Source organism: Mugil cephalus, chromosome 21, assembly GCF_022458985.1.
Source record: "Mugil cephalus isolate CIBA_MC_2020 chromosome 21, CIBA_Mcephalus_1.1, whole genome shotgun sequence".
In the NCBI taxonomy this organism is placed as follows: domain Eukaryota; kingdom Metazoa; phylum Chordata; class Actinopteri; order Mugiliformes; family Mugilidae; genus Mugil; species Mugil cephalus.
Window position 1 is genome coordinate 11,344,003 of NC_061790.1, and position 18,173 is coordinate 11,362,175.

The 18,173-nt window shown below is 42.1% G+C and overlaps 1 protein-coding gene across 3 annotated transcripts; it reads left to right on the top strand.

The window, feature by feature from the left end:
- Positions 1 to 2,582: 2,582 nt before the first annotated feature.
- LOC124998618 (sex comb on midleg-like protein 4) lies at positions 2,583 to 10,987 on the top strand. Of its 3 annotated transcripts, none has more exons than XM_047573035.1 (6): positions 2,583 to 2,808; positions 3,637 to 3,836; positions 5,535 to 5,664; positions 8,098 to 8,310; positions 9,058 to 9,203; positions 9,290 to 10,987. In XM_047573035.1, exons 2-6 carry the CDS (start codon positions 3,642 to 3,644, stop codon positions 9,413 to 9,415), a joined length of 810 nt encoding a protein of 269 aa, XP_047428991.1. In that variant the 5' UTR covers positions 2,583 to 2,808; positions 3,637 to 3,641; the 3' UTR covers positions 9,416 to 10,987. The 3 variants fall into 3 exon arrangements, with proteins under 3 accessions (XP_047428991.1, XP_047428990.1, XP_047428989.1); XM_047573034.1 differs by lacking the exon at positions 2,583 to 2,808 and adding an exon at positions 2,840 to 3,086 and having other exon boundaries at positions 8,101 to 8,310; XM_047573033.1 differs by lacking the exon at positions 2,583 to 2,808 and adding an exon at positions 2,842 to 3,086.
- Positions 10,988 to 18,173: the final 7,186 nt, after the last annotated feature.

Here is an 18,173-nt window from a genome sequence, read left to right on the forward strand (position 1 = left end):
CTGGCTGCCCGGCGTCCTCGGCGAGGGCGTTCGGCTGCGCCTGCGCCTGCACCGGCGGGACGACGGGGGCCGCGGGTGCTGGCGGCTGGTTGACCTGGAGGCAGGGTCGGAGCCGGGGGGGCCGGGGATCGGGAGCCGGGACCCCGGAGCACAAAGTACGAGTCGGTTTCTGAGAGTAGATGATGAAGCAAAGAGTGGAGCATTTGTCATTTTTAGAGTGTGTTGGTGAACTGTGTCTGCACAATTGTTCAACTGTTCCTGGATGTGATTTGTCAAATTTTCCCAATATTTTACCTCTAACCCATAGCTGGTAGAAAAAAAAAGAAAGAAAAGAAAAAGAGAGCAACACTCCACTTTTCCCTCCTTCCTCCTGAAGTGTGTGTATTCTGGGGCTCAGTGGAGATTAGGAGTTGCGGCGTGTGTGTGTGTGTGCCTGTGTGTGTCTGTGTGTGCGCGAGACTATTTAACACACACATTGTTGTTTATGTGTTTATTTATTCGCACCTCGTCACGTGACTCTGGCGCAGGATCCAATTTCACCGTCTGTTACCATGGCGACGCCCTTCCTGTGCTGTAAATAAATTCAGGGGGGGTTGTTACATTGTTACATTGATTAGAGAGCACACACGCACACACGCACAGACACACTAATCTATTCTACAGCCAAGCCAGTGTATATCATCTCTTAGCTCAATGCATTATTACATGCATGTATTTGTGTGTGTGTCTGTGTGTGTGGGAGTGATTAGGTTGTTTGTTTTATGTATGTGTGTAGGTGTGCAGTTTGGTGGGGCATTAGCATAACTCACTTCACTGCAGTCCCCCCCCCCCCCCCCCCCTCTCTGCATAAGTGAAAACAGATACAAATCTCCATCCCCTGAAGCTGGTGATTAAGTTATGCTAATCGCTGCTGATCATTGCTGCGCTGCTCCGGCTGCAGCTCTGACAGCTTTCCCCCTAACATCCGGCTCACCGAACGCGTGGCAAACCAAACATTTAGGCGCGGGGCTTTCGCCGATCTCTTAATTGCTTAATTAGCCATAAACAAATTAGGCCGCCGTCCCAAAGGTATCGTGTCACCACGTGCAAATCCGTCCCCCTCGCCTTCGAAAACGCCGGCGTTGCCCCGTATCGTCGGTCGGTGATAATGGGCTTCCCCTCCTCCTAATATCCAATTCTTTTTTAAGTAAAAGATGATTATCTGTTCCCTCTCAGTGTGTCTCTGGCTGCGATGTGATGCGCCGTAATGGGACGGGAACTGATTGAGGAGGGACATCAGGATTAATCTTAGTGTGTAATTACTTTTATGATTTATGGGTCCCTTTCTTCGCACACACACACACACACACACACACACACAGGCCTCTTCATCCCGGTCGGAGCAGATTAAGTGTGTGAACGTGTGCCAGCGCTCTGTATTACAGCCTTATTGTCCCGACCTTGCTGTTTATTGTCACTTTTTTTTTTCCTCCTTCTTCCCCACCCTCTTCACATCTAGGCTTCTAGTAGTGAAGCGCCGCAATCCGTCTGACCTGTCACGTTCGGGCGTTAAAACAGCTTGTGAGCGACCGCTTTACAGCCGCCTCCTGACAAATCTCTTTACACGCTGGCAGGGGCTGCGGGTGTGAGCGAGGGCACGCGCCAGCGTTTGATCCTGCCTTTGAAAGGTTAACCCGGTTTTTGATTGAGCGTTGAAACCAACGAATTCAGCTCCGAACGTCGATCGTCACAGGAAACCTGAGCGTCGCTAATCAATATTTTGTGAGCTGGGGGGGGAGGAAGCTCGAGTTTTGCACTCTGCATTTGTAACCTGCGCGAGCAAATAAGCACTCCCCAGTCTGTTTTATCCCCCCCCTCTCCTTTTAATATAAAGTACCTGCACCTCTGTGTGGTGGGGATTGGGTAAACCCACACTCCATCTTGCCTTTGGCTCGTCTTTTTTTTCTTTCCATGTGTGTGTTGTTTTTTCTTTTTTTTCTTTTTTCATTATAGATAAAACAAAAGCCGCATACATTAGCTGACACATAGGCACAAGCAGTCTATAAATAAAAGGATGAGAGCGAGCCCTGACAGCAACGTGATCCTCCATCACAAACAAAAACCGGCAGATATAATCCTGAAGGGCTTCTGCTCTAACCTTTTGATGTTTACAGCAAAATTGATCCCTCACACCTGAAAGCAAGTCTGGAAAAAAAAAAGAAAAAGAGAGAGAGAAAAAAAAAAGCATTTTATTTTTTCTAAGAGTGATTGAAGGGTCTCAGATTCCTCGTGTGTGGAAATTTCTTCAAAACCCAGCACAGATTACGCTTTGCAGCCCAAACACTGCACAGCTTGAATCCCTTGTCGCCCTCTTAAAGACAGGCAAAGGAAAAAACCCTGAGCTGCACCAACTGTAATTACATTACAGCCACACACACACACACACACACTCGCGCGCAGACATCGCTTTGAGCTCAGCACGGCTGCCGGCTGCCGCGGGATGTTAGAGGCGTGTTGCTATGGCGACTGAAAGGGGACACACAGGAAGGGAGGGGGGTTAGGGTAGGAGAGAGGGGGGGGGGAGTGGGGGGGGTTGAGCCGAAGGAAGGTGGTCGTATATTGAGGAAGAGAGAGAAAGAGAAAGAGAGAGGCATGCAGAGGAGTTGCCGGTGCCTTGACAGTGTGAAGCAGCAGCGGCAGCAGCATAGAAACACCAGTGGCAGACAGACTGGTGGAGCGGGCACTGCCTATCTGGGGGGAATAACCGGAGACCTGCTGCTGGAGTGAAGCGTCACGCGAGGCGGCAATTAGCAGACAGCTGTGTGCATGGTAGGCAACGCTGGCGACGGCGCACGTTCGTTTTGATGGCTTTTTGTTGTTGTTGTTGTGGTTGTTCTGCACGCCTGGGTCTGTGTGTGGAGGGGGGAGTCAGGGGTTCATGCCTATTCGCGTGGCCTGTTTGTTCCTGTTTTTCCTCCACCTGAAGAGGCCGTGTCAGTGAGTTATTCAGCTGTGCAGAAATGAAGGGATGATATTCATATGACAGTCCGGTCACTGGTAGAGAGCGCAGTTCATGAGCAGCACTTCCTATTTAAAGGCCGTGTCAGGTAAGTGACGGCACTGGATTAAATTATTCTGATATCTATTTACATATATGTGAGAGAGGTGCGTTATGAATGTGTTGTGAAAGTCACAGACGTGCGCATGAATGGTGCAGATGCACTTGAAACTAGTGTTGTGTGCGTGTGTGTAACAGACAGACAATTCATTGATTGTTTGATTGTGTGGGTGTTGTGGGTATGTGTGCTTTGCTTTCATTTCCTCTGTTTGTGTGAATGTGAGTGTGTGTGAATTAGTGTGTGTGTGGTAGTGGGGGGAGTGTGTGTGGGGGGGGGCTTTGTCTCTTGCTCTCTCTCCGTGCAGTAATGATATTTATTGCAATCTTTGCAGCTGGAGAGGGGGGAGGGGTGTGGTGGAGTACAAAGCTTTTTGTGGCTTTGTTTTTTACTATTTCCTATTATTTCTGTGTGTGTGTGTGTGTGTGTGTGTGTCTGTGTTTCCTGTGCAATTCTGTTGCGTGCATCTTTGTTTCTTTCTTTCTTTTTTAAAGCAAGCCTCTTCCTACTTTCAGTTTAACAATCTCTCGCTGTCTCCCAGATCTGATGAGTGCACTGCCCGCCAGCTCGGAGATGCAGACTTCCACTCTCCCCCAGTTCATCGCGGGGCCCCAGGGTAAGGTGCCCGGGCGGAAGAGAGGGCGGCCTCCTATACGTAAGCTGGAGTTCCAGAGTCACTACGCCGAGCCTCTGTCACCTCTCAAGGTGCCGAAGAAGAGAGGCAGGAAACCAGGCTTTAAGGTCAGCAATTGATGTGTTTTTGTTGGAATCGTTCAAACGATGGGTTTGACATGAGACTAGACGTTGACTTCATAGCCTGCGAGGCGTAAGAATAACGGTTACTCTTGAAGTCAAAGACTTCATCTGAAATCATTGACTGACGAGCAAATTGCAAAATGTGTTTCCTTGCTGCATCAACATGTTCAAATGTGTCACATGTGTTCCTTGTGAAACCAATGCATGAATATGTTAAAACAAGGATGTGGAGAGGGGGACATCCCACCACATCGCGTGGACAACGTGGGACCACACAAAGATCAGATCTTTGTCAGTTTGTTGTGAAAGTGCAGAATTACTCAATTACTACAGCTTCACACTCAAATCGTGGAGGTTAAATCAACTTTCTGTTTCCACTGGTTGCCCAGATCAACATTCAAAGTGTCAGCGTGTTCGTTACTTCCTGTGGAAAAAACACTATAACTATAACAACTATAACTTCTTGCTGTCAATTTAAGCTATTTATTCAAATATATTTTGGAATATGGAAATTCACACGCATGGACTTTATCTGTTCAGTTAACCTTGGCCAATGTCACAGAAAGGGATGATTTTCAGTAGTTTTACACCATTATAACAGTTTCAACAAAATTAATATGACTGGTTGGCTACTGGTGTGGAGGAGTCGTGGTTTAGACTTAACTCTCCCATTGTTGGTGGACGGGTCGGTCCTCTTTGGTCACTTAGGTCCTCCAATCATTTCAGGTTATGTTAATGGCGGCCATGTTGGTGTTGGTAATTTATAATTGCGCAAGACGAGAATGTACTTCATTTATGTAGTTCTCGACGGCCAACTGTGATTTTGTTGAATGATCTTTTTGTTTGGCCACTCATTGGACCCATTCTGTCAACCATAAGAAGCGGGACTTCATATCTCTCCATTTTTTTTGCTGGTTTCTTACTAGGTGTGATTGCTCACTACCGCCATCACCTGGTTATCAGTGTCTATCTTTAACAGTTGGCATTGTTAATGGTCATATTTTTAGATCATTTGTTGGACGTTTGACTTTATAGGACAACCATAGACTGTATAAATATGGACAGCATGTCACCACTGATGCTAGTTTTTTGATGACACTTCCACCAGACTCATTCGCGTTACGTTTAATTAACACTGCTCTCTGCTCTACCTCCACCAGTCACATGGAAATGTCGGATTGTACACTTATACGTACTTATTTTTAAAATTTGTTTTTACAACTCTTACGGTCCCATGGGGCACTTTACAGAGTGGTTGGCATGGCAACTGGTAGTCACCATTATGTCACATCCTGTTTCTATAGCATCAAATATCTAACTAAAATGAAACGTATCCATAAAAAAAATTATACTTGAACATCTATCAAAATCATATTAACTACCTAAAATGACGGAAACCATCCTTGAAAAAAAATTTTTTTGATTTTAGTGTTTAATTTGGCCCAAGACCCATCCACTAACCTGGTGGGGGTGGAGCTTATGACCTATACTGCAGCCAGTCACCAGGGGGAGCTCTACCTGCTTTGGCTTCACTTTCACATTCCATCTTTTTATATATGTCTATGGGTATGACTTGGTAATTATTAAAAAAAAAAGATCAATTTAAGAATTTCCATCTATCCATTGTGTTGCTTTCCAATGTATAATACAGTATTGTGAAAATGTGTGTGTTTTCTCATGTAGTTGAAGCCTAGGATGGTGATGTCCCCACTAGCCAACTCTCCTCCTGGCAGCACACCAGAACCTGAGATGAGCTCGATCCCACAGGATGCTGCTATCGTCCCCCACTCTGCCACACCACAGGTCCTCACAGGTAACATGACACACACATCTTAACCTTTAGACTCCTTTCTACCCAATAACATGCTCATTAACGGTGACAATAGTTAGCATTTAATTCAAGGTATACTCTAAAATATATCTCATGGCCCGGTGTTTTTACTCTTATTAAACGCTTGAGGGACTGGTGAGATTTTGGGGCGTGAATTGGGCACTTCTTTCTCTCTTTTGTTTTTGTAGTTGTTATTATTGTTAGGATATTGCCTATCCTGCTCTGGCTGTCAATTCAGGACTGAAAGTCACGCTTCTTGTCTTCACGTGTCGGCGTGACATCTTTCTTCTTTGTTTTTGTAATGCACAGATGACTGGTTGTCTGCTTTTAGATGTAAAACAACAACGCGCATGTTGAATCGCGCTTGTTGGTGGTGTCAGTGGGTTTTGCCGTGCATGTTTACATGCTTTTAAGTTAAGAATACACATGTTCAAAAATAACCCAATCATATTTTCTGGTTCCTTTCCTGGTGTGTGCTCTGGAGAAAATCGGATTTTTCTTATTCTTTCACCAAAGAAAATTGATTTCACACAGCCACCGTTTCTTTCAGTCCCACCCCCACGGTTAGCTCTGCTCCGAACAAGCAAATATTTAAAGATTGCCTTCAGTGTATTTGGAGTTTGAGGGCGAATCTCGGGTGTCAAGGGCCGGGGGTTTGCTCTTTGTTCTTGCAAATCACGAAATGTGTTTGATGCCAGACTGTAGACATACAGAGGGAAAAGAGCACATGTGCAAATGCAGACGCTCAAAATCCAACGAGTTTCCCCATGGAGCTGCCACCCAGACAGATATGTAAATCATTTCCCTTTCAAAATAGTCCCCTTGATTTTGGCAATATATATTTTGGGACGCAATCAAAGCAGTGTGCATTCCCTTTCAAAAACACTGGCTTTAATCATTACTTTTTTTTATCATTTATTTTTCAAATATTGATGTAAATATGTAAGAAATATGCTGGTGACAAACAGGAATTCAGATCAGTATAGTGTTTATAACTGCAACAAAACTGTGTTTCTGTAAGACAGGACATTTAGGATATATTCTGTTTGGGGGCGACTGCGCCTCCAAATTCACACGCGCTGTTTTTATCACATAACTGATTTTTCAGAATACAATAAAATACATTTGACCTTTGTCTGAGCACGTCTCGCAGGTAATTCTGAATCATCTCAGTGGAGAATTTCCATCTTATAAATCTGTCATCAGCTAAAATCCGGAGCTGCCTAGCTCTGGCGTTACTAGCAGGCGTCTACATTATTGACAAGCTGACAAATAGTTGCCACAAAGGGAGCAGATTCGGAGGAATTACCGACTGCCTTTCATCCATTTCCCATCCACACAGTTGCAGCCTGAGGGGGCTTTAACACAGCTTACCTAAAGATTAGCTCTGCATTTATTATGCTCGCTGTTTCAAGGACCTGAAAACCTTAACTGCTGTCTAGGATAGTATATAAGCATGCAAGTGTTGTAATAATAGAAAAATATTCATATTTCAAGAGATATCTGAGCAGTTTACAATCGCCATCCATTGTATAAATGTATGTATGTAATCCCCTCCTTTAAATAAAAAAAAAAAAAAAAAAAAAAAAAAAAAAAAAAAAAGCCCTCTCTTGTGCTTGATCTCCATTGTTGAGTTTGTGGCCATTTTTGCAGCTCTACTTTGGCATAGTGGTGCATTGAGGCAAGGGCTAACATGTTCAATAGAACAATCCCAACTGTGGTTTTAGTCTTGTTTAGTGTGCCAACACCTGTCATGAGGATGGAGGTGCCTCTACATTTGGCATTTAAACCAAAGTATTAGATAAACTGAAATGTTGACATGGTGATGATGAATGAAAGAAGAGGTTATTACCATTGATGATACAGTTAATCTTCAGGGCTGAATAAGAAGAGTTGTTGACAGCATCCAGTAGTTTCTGAACACATTTCTGAGTACATTCTCGGAGGGGTACAGAATATACAGAATGTCAGTCTGTCTAATAGATGGTGAAATCTTGCTAGATAAGTAAAGGCTGAAGACATATTAATCCATATGTTATCTATAACTGCTACTCCTGTAGTGGCTTGAAGGGGGCTGGAGCATATTGAGCAACCCTAACCCTAACCCTAACCCTAGATGTGGGATACACCTCTTGCAGAATGCCAACTAAATTACTGTCACACTGACGTGCACACCTACAGCCGGTTTAGAAACACTAATTAACCCAACATGCATGTCTTTGGAATGTGGGAAGAAGAAAACCTGCAGGCACAAGGAAAACACACTCTACACAGAAAGACCCTCCGCAAATTAAAACCCTGGAAGAATCTTCCCTCCATGATGCGTGGACCACCATACCATCTTACTGTCATGCTGGAAACATTTTCCAGACAACCTCTGGTTTAATTTGCTACTTCCCGTCCTTCCACCTCCAGCAGATACTCCAATGCCTGACGATTTCTTATGTGACCCTCCGGTGGACTCCAAGCGTTACGCCGTGGATCCCAGTGACTCCGCTTTCAACGTCATGACGTCACAGTACCAAACTAAGCACTCCTACGGTTACCGTGGCAGCAGCTGCTCTACTCCAGTCGGTGTGTGCAGACAAGCATCGAGCCCAGGAAGTTTCCAGGAGGGGAATAGAAATGGTGCGGCCTTGTGTTTAACGTTTATAAACCAATTATTGTGTAAAGCAACACATACACTTGATCTATTATTTACACGTCTTACAAGGTTACATTTGTTTACACTAAAGCAGGGCTTTCGCATTCATGGCATGAAATTACTCATCCTGTTTAAATGTCCTTGGTAGACAGGCTGCAGTGTGCTTGACTGATATCTGCCTTTATCTCTTGTTGTATTAGTTCATAAAGGATTACATCCTTGTATCAGATAATGTGAGATTGGGTAATTTGGGTAATTTCCATCATGGAGCGGTCTAATTTCAGTTCCAGTGAGGTGTGCTGAGTCTTAAATCTGGGAAATCCTTAAAAATCAGCTCACTCGTTCTGATTTCCTCAGACCTTAAATATAATTTAAAGGGCCACTGTGTTGTATATTTAGTGCCATCTAATGGTGAGAACTTGAAGTACAGTACTACATCACTTCAATGTAGAAATACAGTGTGTGATTGGAGAGTAATCTAAGTTTAGCAATAAATATTCAGGAAATGACTGCACCCAGGCAAAATGTAATCCAAGACGTGTTTGAGATGCTAGTAGGTAGTACATTTTGTGACTTTCAGAGAGTCAGGTGAGCTGTTTAAGTCTGAAATGTTATGCTATTTTTTTTACTGTAGAACTAAATACTTATCTGGTGACATCATAATATTGTCATTCTGTTTATTAGCTCTTTAAGCATAAAATATTTGCTCTTCCTGTCTTTCTGCTCGCTAGGCTACAGCCCAATGCCAGACGCTGGAGAATGCAAGCGTCCTGCTGGTAAGGACCCGTCCAGCTGGGGTGTAGAGGACGTGGTTTGGTTCATCAAAGACGCCGACCCCCAAGCTCTGGGACCCCACATTGATGCATTCAGGAAGCATGTGAGCTTAAAATATTTTATGTTATGTAAGAAAACGGATTAATCTTTATTTCACGTCTATAAACTTTGTATCTCTCTATTTTTCAGGAAATAGACGGCGACGCCCTGCTGCTGCTGAAAAGCGAGATGATGATGAAGTATCTGGGACTGAAGCTGGGACCCGCGCTCAAACTCTGTTACCACATCGACAGGCTCAGACAGAATCGTTTGTAATCTGCTGCAAAGGAGCCAAAGCCTTTGGACGGAAATGAACCAGTGCTGATATTCTCGTGCTTCTGAAACCATCAGCAATACATCGTGAACATCTTTTGATCCAGAGTGCTTATGTGGTGGCTTTCACTCCATCCGCACCACGTGTTTTTTGACAAACTGGACATTTTGACCCAACATATTTCATTTTTGTCTTTGTTCACTGGACACCTGAATGGCTTTACATTGTAAATAGTTTGGCTCCACACAGATGGCAGCTACTGTATATTGACTTGTTATAACTGTGTGTGACTGTCAGCATTATTTTGTGCAAATCCTAATAATGGACTTTATCCACACCTCTGGAGCCCTACAGACAAGGATATTAACAAACTTGTATGGTGCTTTACCTCAGTCTCAAGTTTAAGTTTAAAATGTCTGCACTTTTAAGATCATAGCATTTGTTGTAAACTGCCATGTTTATCCAGGGTTTACTTGGTGACACAAGCTGTAACTAATAACCAAACTCTCAAGCTCTTGATTTTGAATTCTGTGACCAGCATTCTTGGTGTGACTTTCACAAGATTTCACTTTTTTTTTTTTTTTTTTTTTTTTTTTTTTTAAATACAAGAGCGTAAAAGAAAAGGAAAAGCACACCAACAATGTGCCATTGTTATCTGGTCCTTCTATTAAAAAAAAAAAAGAAAAAGAAAAATGCATGCATAATCTTTTTACGTAATACTGAAACTCACAGTCATTTAATTTTTTTTTTAAAACCACAACTCGATAGTGAAGCAATAAGATGTTTCACCAGTCTGAGGTGCTGCTCGTAATGACAGGAAGGAAAGGAGTCACTTTGCAAAACTGTCTGCTTCCCTTGAGGTTGCAAAATGGTGCAAGAAATAACAAAATCTGTCAAGCTCATACAACTTGGTGCTCACTGAAACAGTCTCACACCACATTACGAGCACGACAATACACAACAGTGGAATCACTGTGCTCATACACTTCATGTTTGTCTCTTCCTACAGTTTACTTACTCCACATACATTACCTCTCGTTGTTTTCATCATAAAGCAGTATTTCATCTCCAAGTTGTAAGAAGTGAAAAACTGTTTTAACTAACGCATTTCTTGAGCATTAATAATTAATTATGGCATTGCAGTGGCCTCTTTCAGAATCAGGGCAATGCAGCTGCCAAATACAGTTTTGTCACATAATGGACAAACAACTTGTGAACAGTCACATGCAGTATGTGAATATGTTGTGGTTAAATGAAATGTTTTTTTTTTCCCTCTATTGTTGTACATTACTTGCTTCTCACGTTTGTGTTCTATGATTTTTGCTTAAATTTGTGCCTAAACCAGATTTATGTGAAGTACAGCATGTATGTATCTGCATTTCATTAGTGTCCTCAGTCTGAGTGAGTTTTGCTTTTCCAGTCCAACAGCTTGATTGGAAAAATTTCCAAGACTGAGACACGACACGACACGAGCTGGTTTAACGAATTAGTACATTTCCAGGTGTTATTGCATTTTCCAATTGGTGGCATACATTAAACCCATTTTGACTAAAATAAAGTTTTTTTTAAAATTACTTTAACTATAATGTCATTTTTACAGTGTATTCATTCGTTCATTCTCATTCATACTCGTAGTTGTTATAAGAAGTCCTAATGCTGTCAGTGGTCTTTACTGGTGATGTGCGGAAACATCGATACTTCAGACAGGTCTTTATGTTCAGAATTTGATTCTCAAATCAAAATATCATACTTTTGATACTTCAGTCATTCGAAGTAATTTAGTAACAGTGGAAAGTAACAAAACCATTGAGTTGTGGCGACACAACAAACCTGGTGAAACACCTCAGGTTAATCCACTATGTGGTATTTGAGATGAAGTGGACAGAAGGGGAGAACACAGTGTCAGAATTGAGATGAAAGTTTTAATTTTATAGTAGTTCTTTATACTTAAACAATAATTTATTTCAATGGTCTTATTATTTTACTTATTTATTTTTAAGAGTTTGAAACAGCATTTTCACATATTTTGTATGATACTTTCTTCTGTTTGTTTTTTTTCTTTTGTTGTATTAGCTGGGCTAAAGTAAATGCCATATAGTAAACCTCAATATACTTATAAAAATAAATAAATGAAAGATTTTTTTTTCTTTACCAGATACATTACGGCATTTTTACCCAACGTATCGGTATCGGCCTTAAATTTACTCAGCGTCGGATCGGAAATGTGGTCGGTGGTATCGAACATCACTCGTCCTCACCTTATTTTGAAAACCGCGAGATTATGTCATAATATCGCGAGACTACGCGGTACATTCACTTCCTGTATGAGCTTACCGAAGAGCTTCGTGCTGCGTACACAAATGTGAGCATCTGTCCGACAGTCAGAGGTGAACATGGCAGACGTCTCGGAGAGGACACTGCAAGTCGCCGTCGCGGTTTCCTTCGCCTTCGGCTTCGTGGCCGGGTGGCAGGCCAACAGAATGAGGAGGAGGTTTCTGGACTGGAGGAAGAAACGGCTCCAAGATAAGCTGACAGAGACACAGAAGAAGCTGGACTTGTCTTGAATGGTAAAGTCACATGTGTCTGGGCACTTGGGGAAAATGAGTGTGGCACAGGCCTGTGTGCTGTAGCTGAATAAGTTGGTGTTATTTTCTGGAACATATCAGTTTGCGCGAGACAGATTCACTTGTATTAATAATTTATTAAATTCCTGTCTAATAACTGTGTCGTTTAGGTTTTGGGGGCTGCCTGTTTTGTAAAACTGCTGGATCCTGGATGTTGACTTTCACTTTGGGGAAAGAAAGTTGGAGCTGAAGCTATCTACCACCACACCCTGCGACCCAGTCAAGCCTGAACTACACGTTTACCGAGCCACATGTAAACACACCAAGGCCCAGCAGCTCGTTTTCTGCCCACAGACACTAACATGGAAGACTGTTTTCTGCCCTTGTCTTCGTCCTATGTGGTCAAATAAATGTTTCTTTTTCTATCTGTGAATGCCATTATTACACATGGGTGGTGTTGCCTCCCAGTGCTGAATATTTCTCTTAATTGTGCATTAAGGGAAATAGTTGTCACTTTTCAGTTTTGCACATGTCAGTATTAGGATAAAAAAAAAAAAAAAGATGCACTCATGCATCAAGATCAGAAGGACCTGATCGTGATGGCACAATGGTGGTGCTTTTTTATTTATTTTATTTTATTTCGAATTTACGGGAAATTGGTGAAACTCCCAAGGCGCAGATTTTGGAAAATTGGGTTTTTTGTTTGTGTCAAGGAGTAAAACTGATTCACAACAAACCTTATCATCTTTAAGTAGTTTTCAGTTTTTAAAATTTAAACATTAAATATCCGTAGTATCAAATATCAACAAATATCTGAGTTGTTGAGTATGTTGTTACGATTTGCACAAATGAACTCTGTCACATGCGGTGAAATAAATCGTGTTTTTGCACATTTATTTTCCCACACTTACTAGCAAAAGTTCCACGTTCAAAAAGTTCTATCGTTTGTTGCCTCTCGGCCTCATGATGTTGCACTCATGCAAGCTGCTGCAACACTATTACAAATTTAATGTGATCCAGCCAAAGGGGTTCATGAAAGCGTCAGAGGAAGTTCTGGCTCCTTGTCTTTTTGTTTACTGTAATGAAAGAGGGACCGTGAGGAGGGGATGGAGAATTGGGACAAACAGGGTTTGACATACCTTCATAGGCAGGTAGGCGAATGGCTTCATTATGAGCTTCACGGGTTTTGTTTTGAACAATTTCGCCATCTGCTGGATGAAATGGGAAATCACAAGTCATACACAAACTGACTATAGAAAAATGTCATTGAGGTATTGACCTTTCACACTCGCCAAAAGGCAAACGCTACATTTTTAAGCTGTGTTTAAAGTACATCGAAGTTCTTCTTCACACAGTGAAGAACAGCAGCAGCATACTGCCAACAACCGAGCAGAGTGAGTTCCTGAATCATCATTAATCAAAGCACTGCAATCAGACTTCAAAACTTCAGCAATCATTTGCAGTAATTATAATAAGTCCTAATCTATGGAATAATTTGCCATTTCTACAATTATGAAGGTGGCTCATTATGCACGAGTGGTTGGATTTATACCAATCCCCCGCAACGCGCAACCTGGAGCGTCTGAGTGTAAACCAGCAAAGTAACCCAGGTGAACACAGTGCATCACAACCTGAAAAACTAAACGTTACATATTTTTATGTGTGTTTTACGTAGTGTACTGTACGTCTGCAGTTTCACATTAACTTAACTGACCTGAAGTTGTACACATCCACAGCTTGTCCGTAGGTGGTGCTGGCGCTCTTTAATTTTTTTATTTATTTTTTTTCTTTGCCCACAGTGTTCTTGTCACTGGCTTTGAAATGAGATGTTGTAAGCAGATCTCTGTCTGCCATCATCGTCACTCCAGCTGCCTATTACTATGTCTCAACAAGCTTTTTACAAGACCTATTGCGCTCCATTCCGTGGCCTTGATGAGGAAGAAGATGGAGTGGGCCCTGAAGAGATTAAAAGAGGTTTTATATATATACATATATATATATATATATATATATATATATATATATACATATATCTAATAAACATTTAAGCCGTATTGAACAAATAGTGTTTTTAACCCCACCTTAAAAGAGGTCTATAATCTATAATCTATAATATATATATATATCGTGGATTATTCAGAGAGTTTCTGTTGTCCTATATCTACACCCAGAGCTGACTGGAGACGTGTCAAACATGTGGGTTACCTTTTCAGAAAACATTCAGGCCTTTCAGGCTTCCTTTAACTGTACTTGGATTGCACAGCCTAGTTTTTTTAGGGGAGCAAAGACTTATAACGGCTTAGCAGGAATTAAAAAGTGTGGAAGGCGGGGGGGGTGTGGAAGAGAAAATGAGTGTCACGCGGCAGAAGCGTGTAGCGTGTTTGCGCCCCGGCTGGCATTGTGGAGACGGTGATGTTTTTCCTCAGAGTCTAATGCTGTGGCTAAATTGTGATGAATAGCTCCAAGTGCGTGCGTGCAGACCGCGATTGTCCTTGTTCCTTGTTTATTTTGGAGTGAGCCGTGTGGGATTGTGTTCAGCAGCAGCAGCAGCAGCACAAATGTGTGTAGCCAAGAAGCATTTTCAAAGGGGACAAAAGCATCTAGTGCCTGAAGGAGATGATGTGCAAGAGGGCCAAAAAGCCAGAGGAAGGAAAGAGTTCACATTGACTGCTTTGATTGATCTGATTTCTCTAAGTGGCACGTAGACCTCAGAGCCTATGTCCTTTGTCGATATTGAGTGTGCTCAGTGAGTGTCATGTTTAATAAGCTACCTGATTGGCTTTCTGCTTGTGTGATTGTGCCCTCTGGCTACTGGGTGACTGCAAAATGGAGAGAGGAGAGGAGAGGACTAGATTTATGGAGTCAAGGGGAAGCAAAGAAATAAAAGACCTCTAGCCATCCTTGTGACTTTGCACAGCTGTACTTAGTATAGGTCACCTTTGTGTCACAAGGGAAGAAAGATTATAGACCTCTTTTAAGGTGGGGTTAAAAACACTATTTGTTCAATACAGCTTAAATGTTTATTAGGTGTTGGCATTTAAGTAAATTCAACAGCAGATGTTGACTAATCTTTTCTTCTGATGTGTTAATACTTGTGCTAATGCTAATGTCATCATACCACAATTTTCAAAGTGCTTATACACCGATCAGGCATAACATTATGGACTTATGAAGCCTCCGTGGATTATCTCACAGATATTTGTTGATCAGTTTGGGATCTAGTGAATTTGGAGGCCAGGTCAACACCTTGTGCTGTTTTTTCATGTATTTAGGGGCTGCTGCCATCCAGGAGTGTCGTTGCTGTGGGGTGGGGCTCTCTGGTCGGGTACAGGTGGGCGGTACATGTCTATGTAACATCCACACAAATATCCAAAAGTTTCCCAGCACAGAACACTGAACTGTCACAAGATGATCAACTCTGTTTACTTAACCTGTCAGTGGTTGTAATGTTATCCCCGTCAGCGTACTTTGGCATTTGTAACCAGAGGTGCTGTTTCTCAACGGGCAATGGCCCCTGAGCCACTAGGGGGCCCCCAAAGGTTGACAAACTTTAAACTCCAGCGTTGGCAATGTTTCTAATGATGGTGGGAGACCTCCCTGAGGGAACTCATCTGTGCACACTCAGTCCTGTTACATGTCACCTGCATGACTCTTTAAAATTGACAACAGCATAATGGTATTTATTATTATTATTATTATTAATAATAATAATAATGATAATAATAAAACTGAATGCTGCAAGCCTAGCTCTAACTATGAGGGAGAAACATCTGAATGAAATAACCTCCACTAGCATCCTATTATCTAGGTTGATGGTGGGTATTAGTTCAGCTAGCAGGGCAGTGATTCCAGCTCTGTTGTCCGTGACCAAGCCCAGTATGGAAATGTTTGCCTAAGGCCCCAGCGACTCCAGTGTTGCCTCCGCTTGTGACATAGTCATTGCCTAAAGCATGCTTTATACTAACATTTGCTAATTAGCACTAGACACAAACTCCATCTAAGGCTTAATTTAATAAAAGTAATTGCAAGCAATACATTTTTTTTGTTTGTTGTTTTTTTTTGTTTTGTTTTGTTTTTTACCCCTTAAAACAATCTGCCTATAAATACTGACACGGCTCAGGAATTATGAAAGTGGTTACAATTTGGGGATGAAACTTGTTGCGGTTCAGCTTGTTGGGGTCTAAAATACAAATAAATACATGAATAAAAATCAGTATAATCCAAGTGGGATACTTAATTTCAATCTGGACCGAGGACTGACACACCTGTATTGTCATCCCTCCACTAGCGCGAGCGTGACTTTTGTGAACACGAACACAGTGTGTGTCGCAAATGAGACCACGCAGTTTACAAAAGTTATATGCTGTTGGGAAAAAAAAGAAAAAAAAAGCATTTCTGACGTGTCACATGTCAGAAATGATACGTTTTCCACATAATAAAACATTCAGCTGAGGATCGGATCGTTGTCCTGGACAAACACCTTTCGATACCTGCACAAGAAAGAGCTGTGTGTGCATGTATGTGTAATGGCCAGAAAAACTTACGTCTGTGTAATCCATTTGAGATACGCATATCCATTTATCCAGTTACACACACATAAATGTTGCATGAGGACACGAGGACAAACACCACTCCCAGGCTTTACCATAGCTCAGTCCAATACACCCCACATACCAGTCAGCGTTTGCATGTTTATGGATGACTACGGCCGCGTGTCAGATAAACACCCCGCGCCGGGGATTGCTGTAATGCTGCTGCAAAGATTTCCATTTAAATTGTGACGTGATTATGTCTCACTTTATTCAATCAAGGCTTATTTTGTAACAGGCTTTCATGTAAAAAGAGGGGGAGAGAGAGAGAGCAGCAACGCCTCCATCCTGTTTGACACAAGAGAAATGGCTGTTTTTCTGACCGGGGGATTTCATTAACAACACATCTCACACATAACCTACAGTACAGAGAAGGACTTTAGCCACAAAAGTGAATCACAGGAGTTTTTTGTCTCTTGTTTACGAATTTGCTTACAAGTTTTTCAGCGCCGCTTTCAAATGATCCATTATTTATGGAAGCTTTGTAACTAATGTCTGAGAAAGGCTCCATTTATAAATAATTTAGAGGAATTAGCTGTCTCTACGCTTTATAGATTAGTGATACAGTGCTGTACAATTCAGTAATTATTAAAGAAGTTCATTAATTAAGTCATTCAAAAATGTTTTGGTTGCAATAAAAGCATTAGTTACACAACCTCCTGCTTCAGGTTCTGATTTTAAGGTGCATTTCGAGAGTAAAGGAATCAAATATTTGCAGGCCGCATTCACATTTCACTTATTTGACTATGAACTGCACCAACTGCATACACCAATCAGGCATAACAATATGACCACCTTCCTAATATTGTGTAGGTCTCCCTTGTGTCTCTGAAACAGTTGGGACTCATCAGAGAATGGACATGGGTCTTCTGAGGGTGTCCTGTGGTGTCTGTTAACAGGATGGTTAGTACTTTGGGTCCTGTGGGTTGAGGGGAGGGGCCTCTGTGGATTATTCCACAGATCTAAACCATTTTTGTGTGTGTGTCAGACTGCGTCCTGCTGGGGATGGCTAGTACATATCTAAATAACATCCGCACAAATGCCAGGTCCAGTTTCCCAGCAGAAAACTGAATTCTCACAAGATGGTCAATGCTACTTACTTCTGCTTTACTTCTACTGACAGTGGTTTTAATATTGTGGCTGATCAGTGTGGACATCAACTGTAAACCTAGCTGTGTGTCTTAAGTAGCTTAAGCAGCGTGTCTATAGTGACACAAGGAAAGACAGAAGTAATGCAGAGTCACAATTCTGGACACTTTCTTTGAAGCTCTGTTTTGGTTTCTACCAGCCTGTGTAGCTAACAAGTAGCTAACAAATAGATAAACACGCAATCAGGTTAATCAGAGCTTTTAATCTGAAAACATATTTCCCTCCAATTGCTGGAAATAAACCTGGTAAGAGCCAGGCGCATGAAAGAAAGAAACAAGTGAAGCTGTGAAACGTAAACCCAAAACAATGAGCTGAGAGACGCTAAAAAGCAAGGGGGTGAGGCGCTGAACGTTGCGTAAAAGTTTTAGCGCTGCGATCGACGAATGACTGAGTCCAGCTGGTTTCCCGCTCACAGCACGATCCCCGCCACCTTTCGCTTCCCTGCCCACGTGCCAATT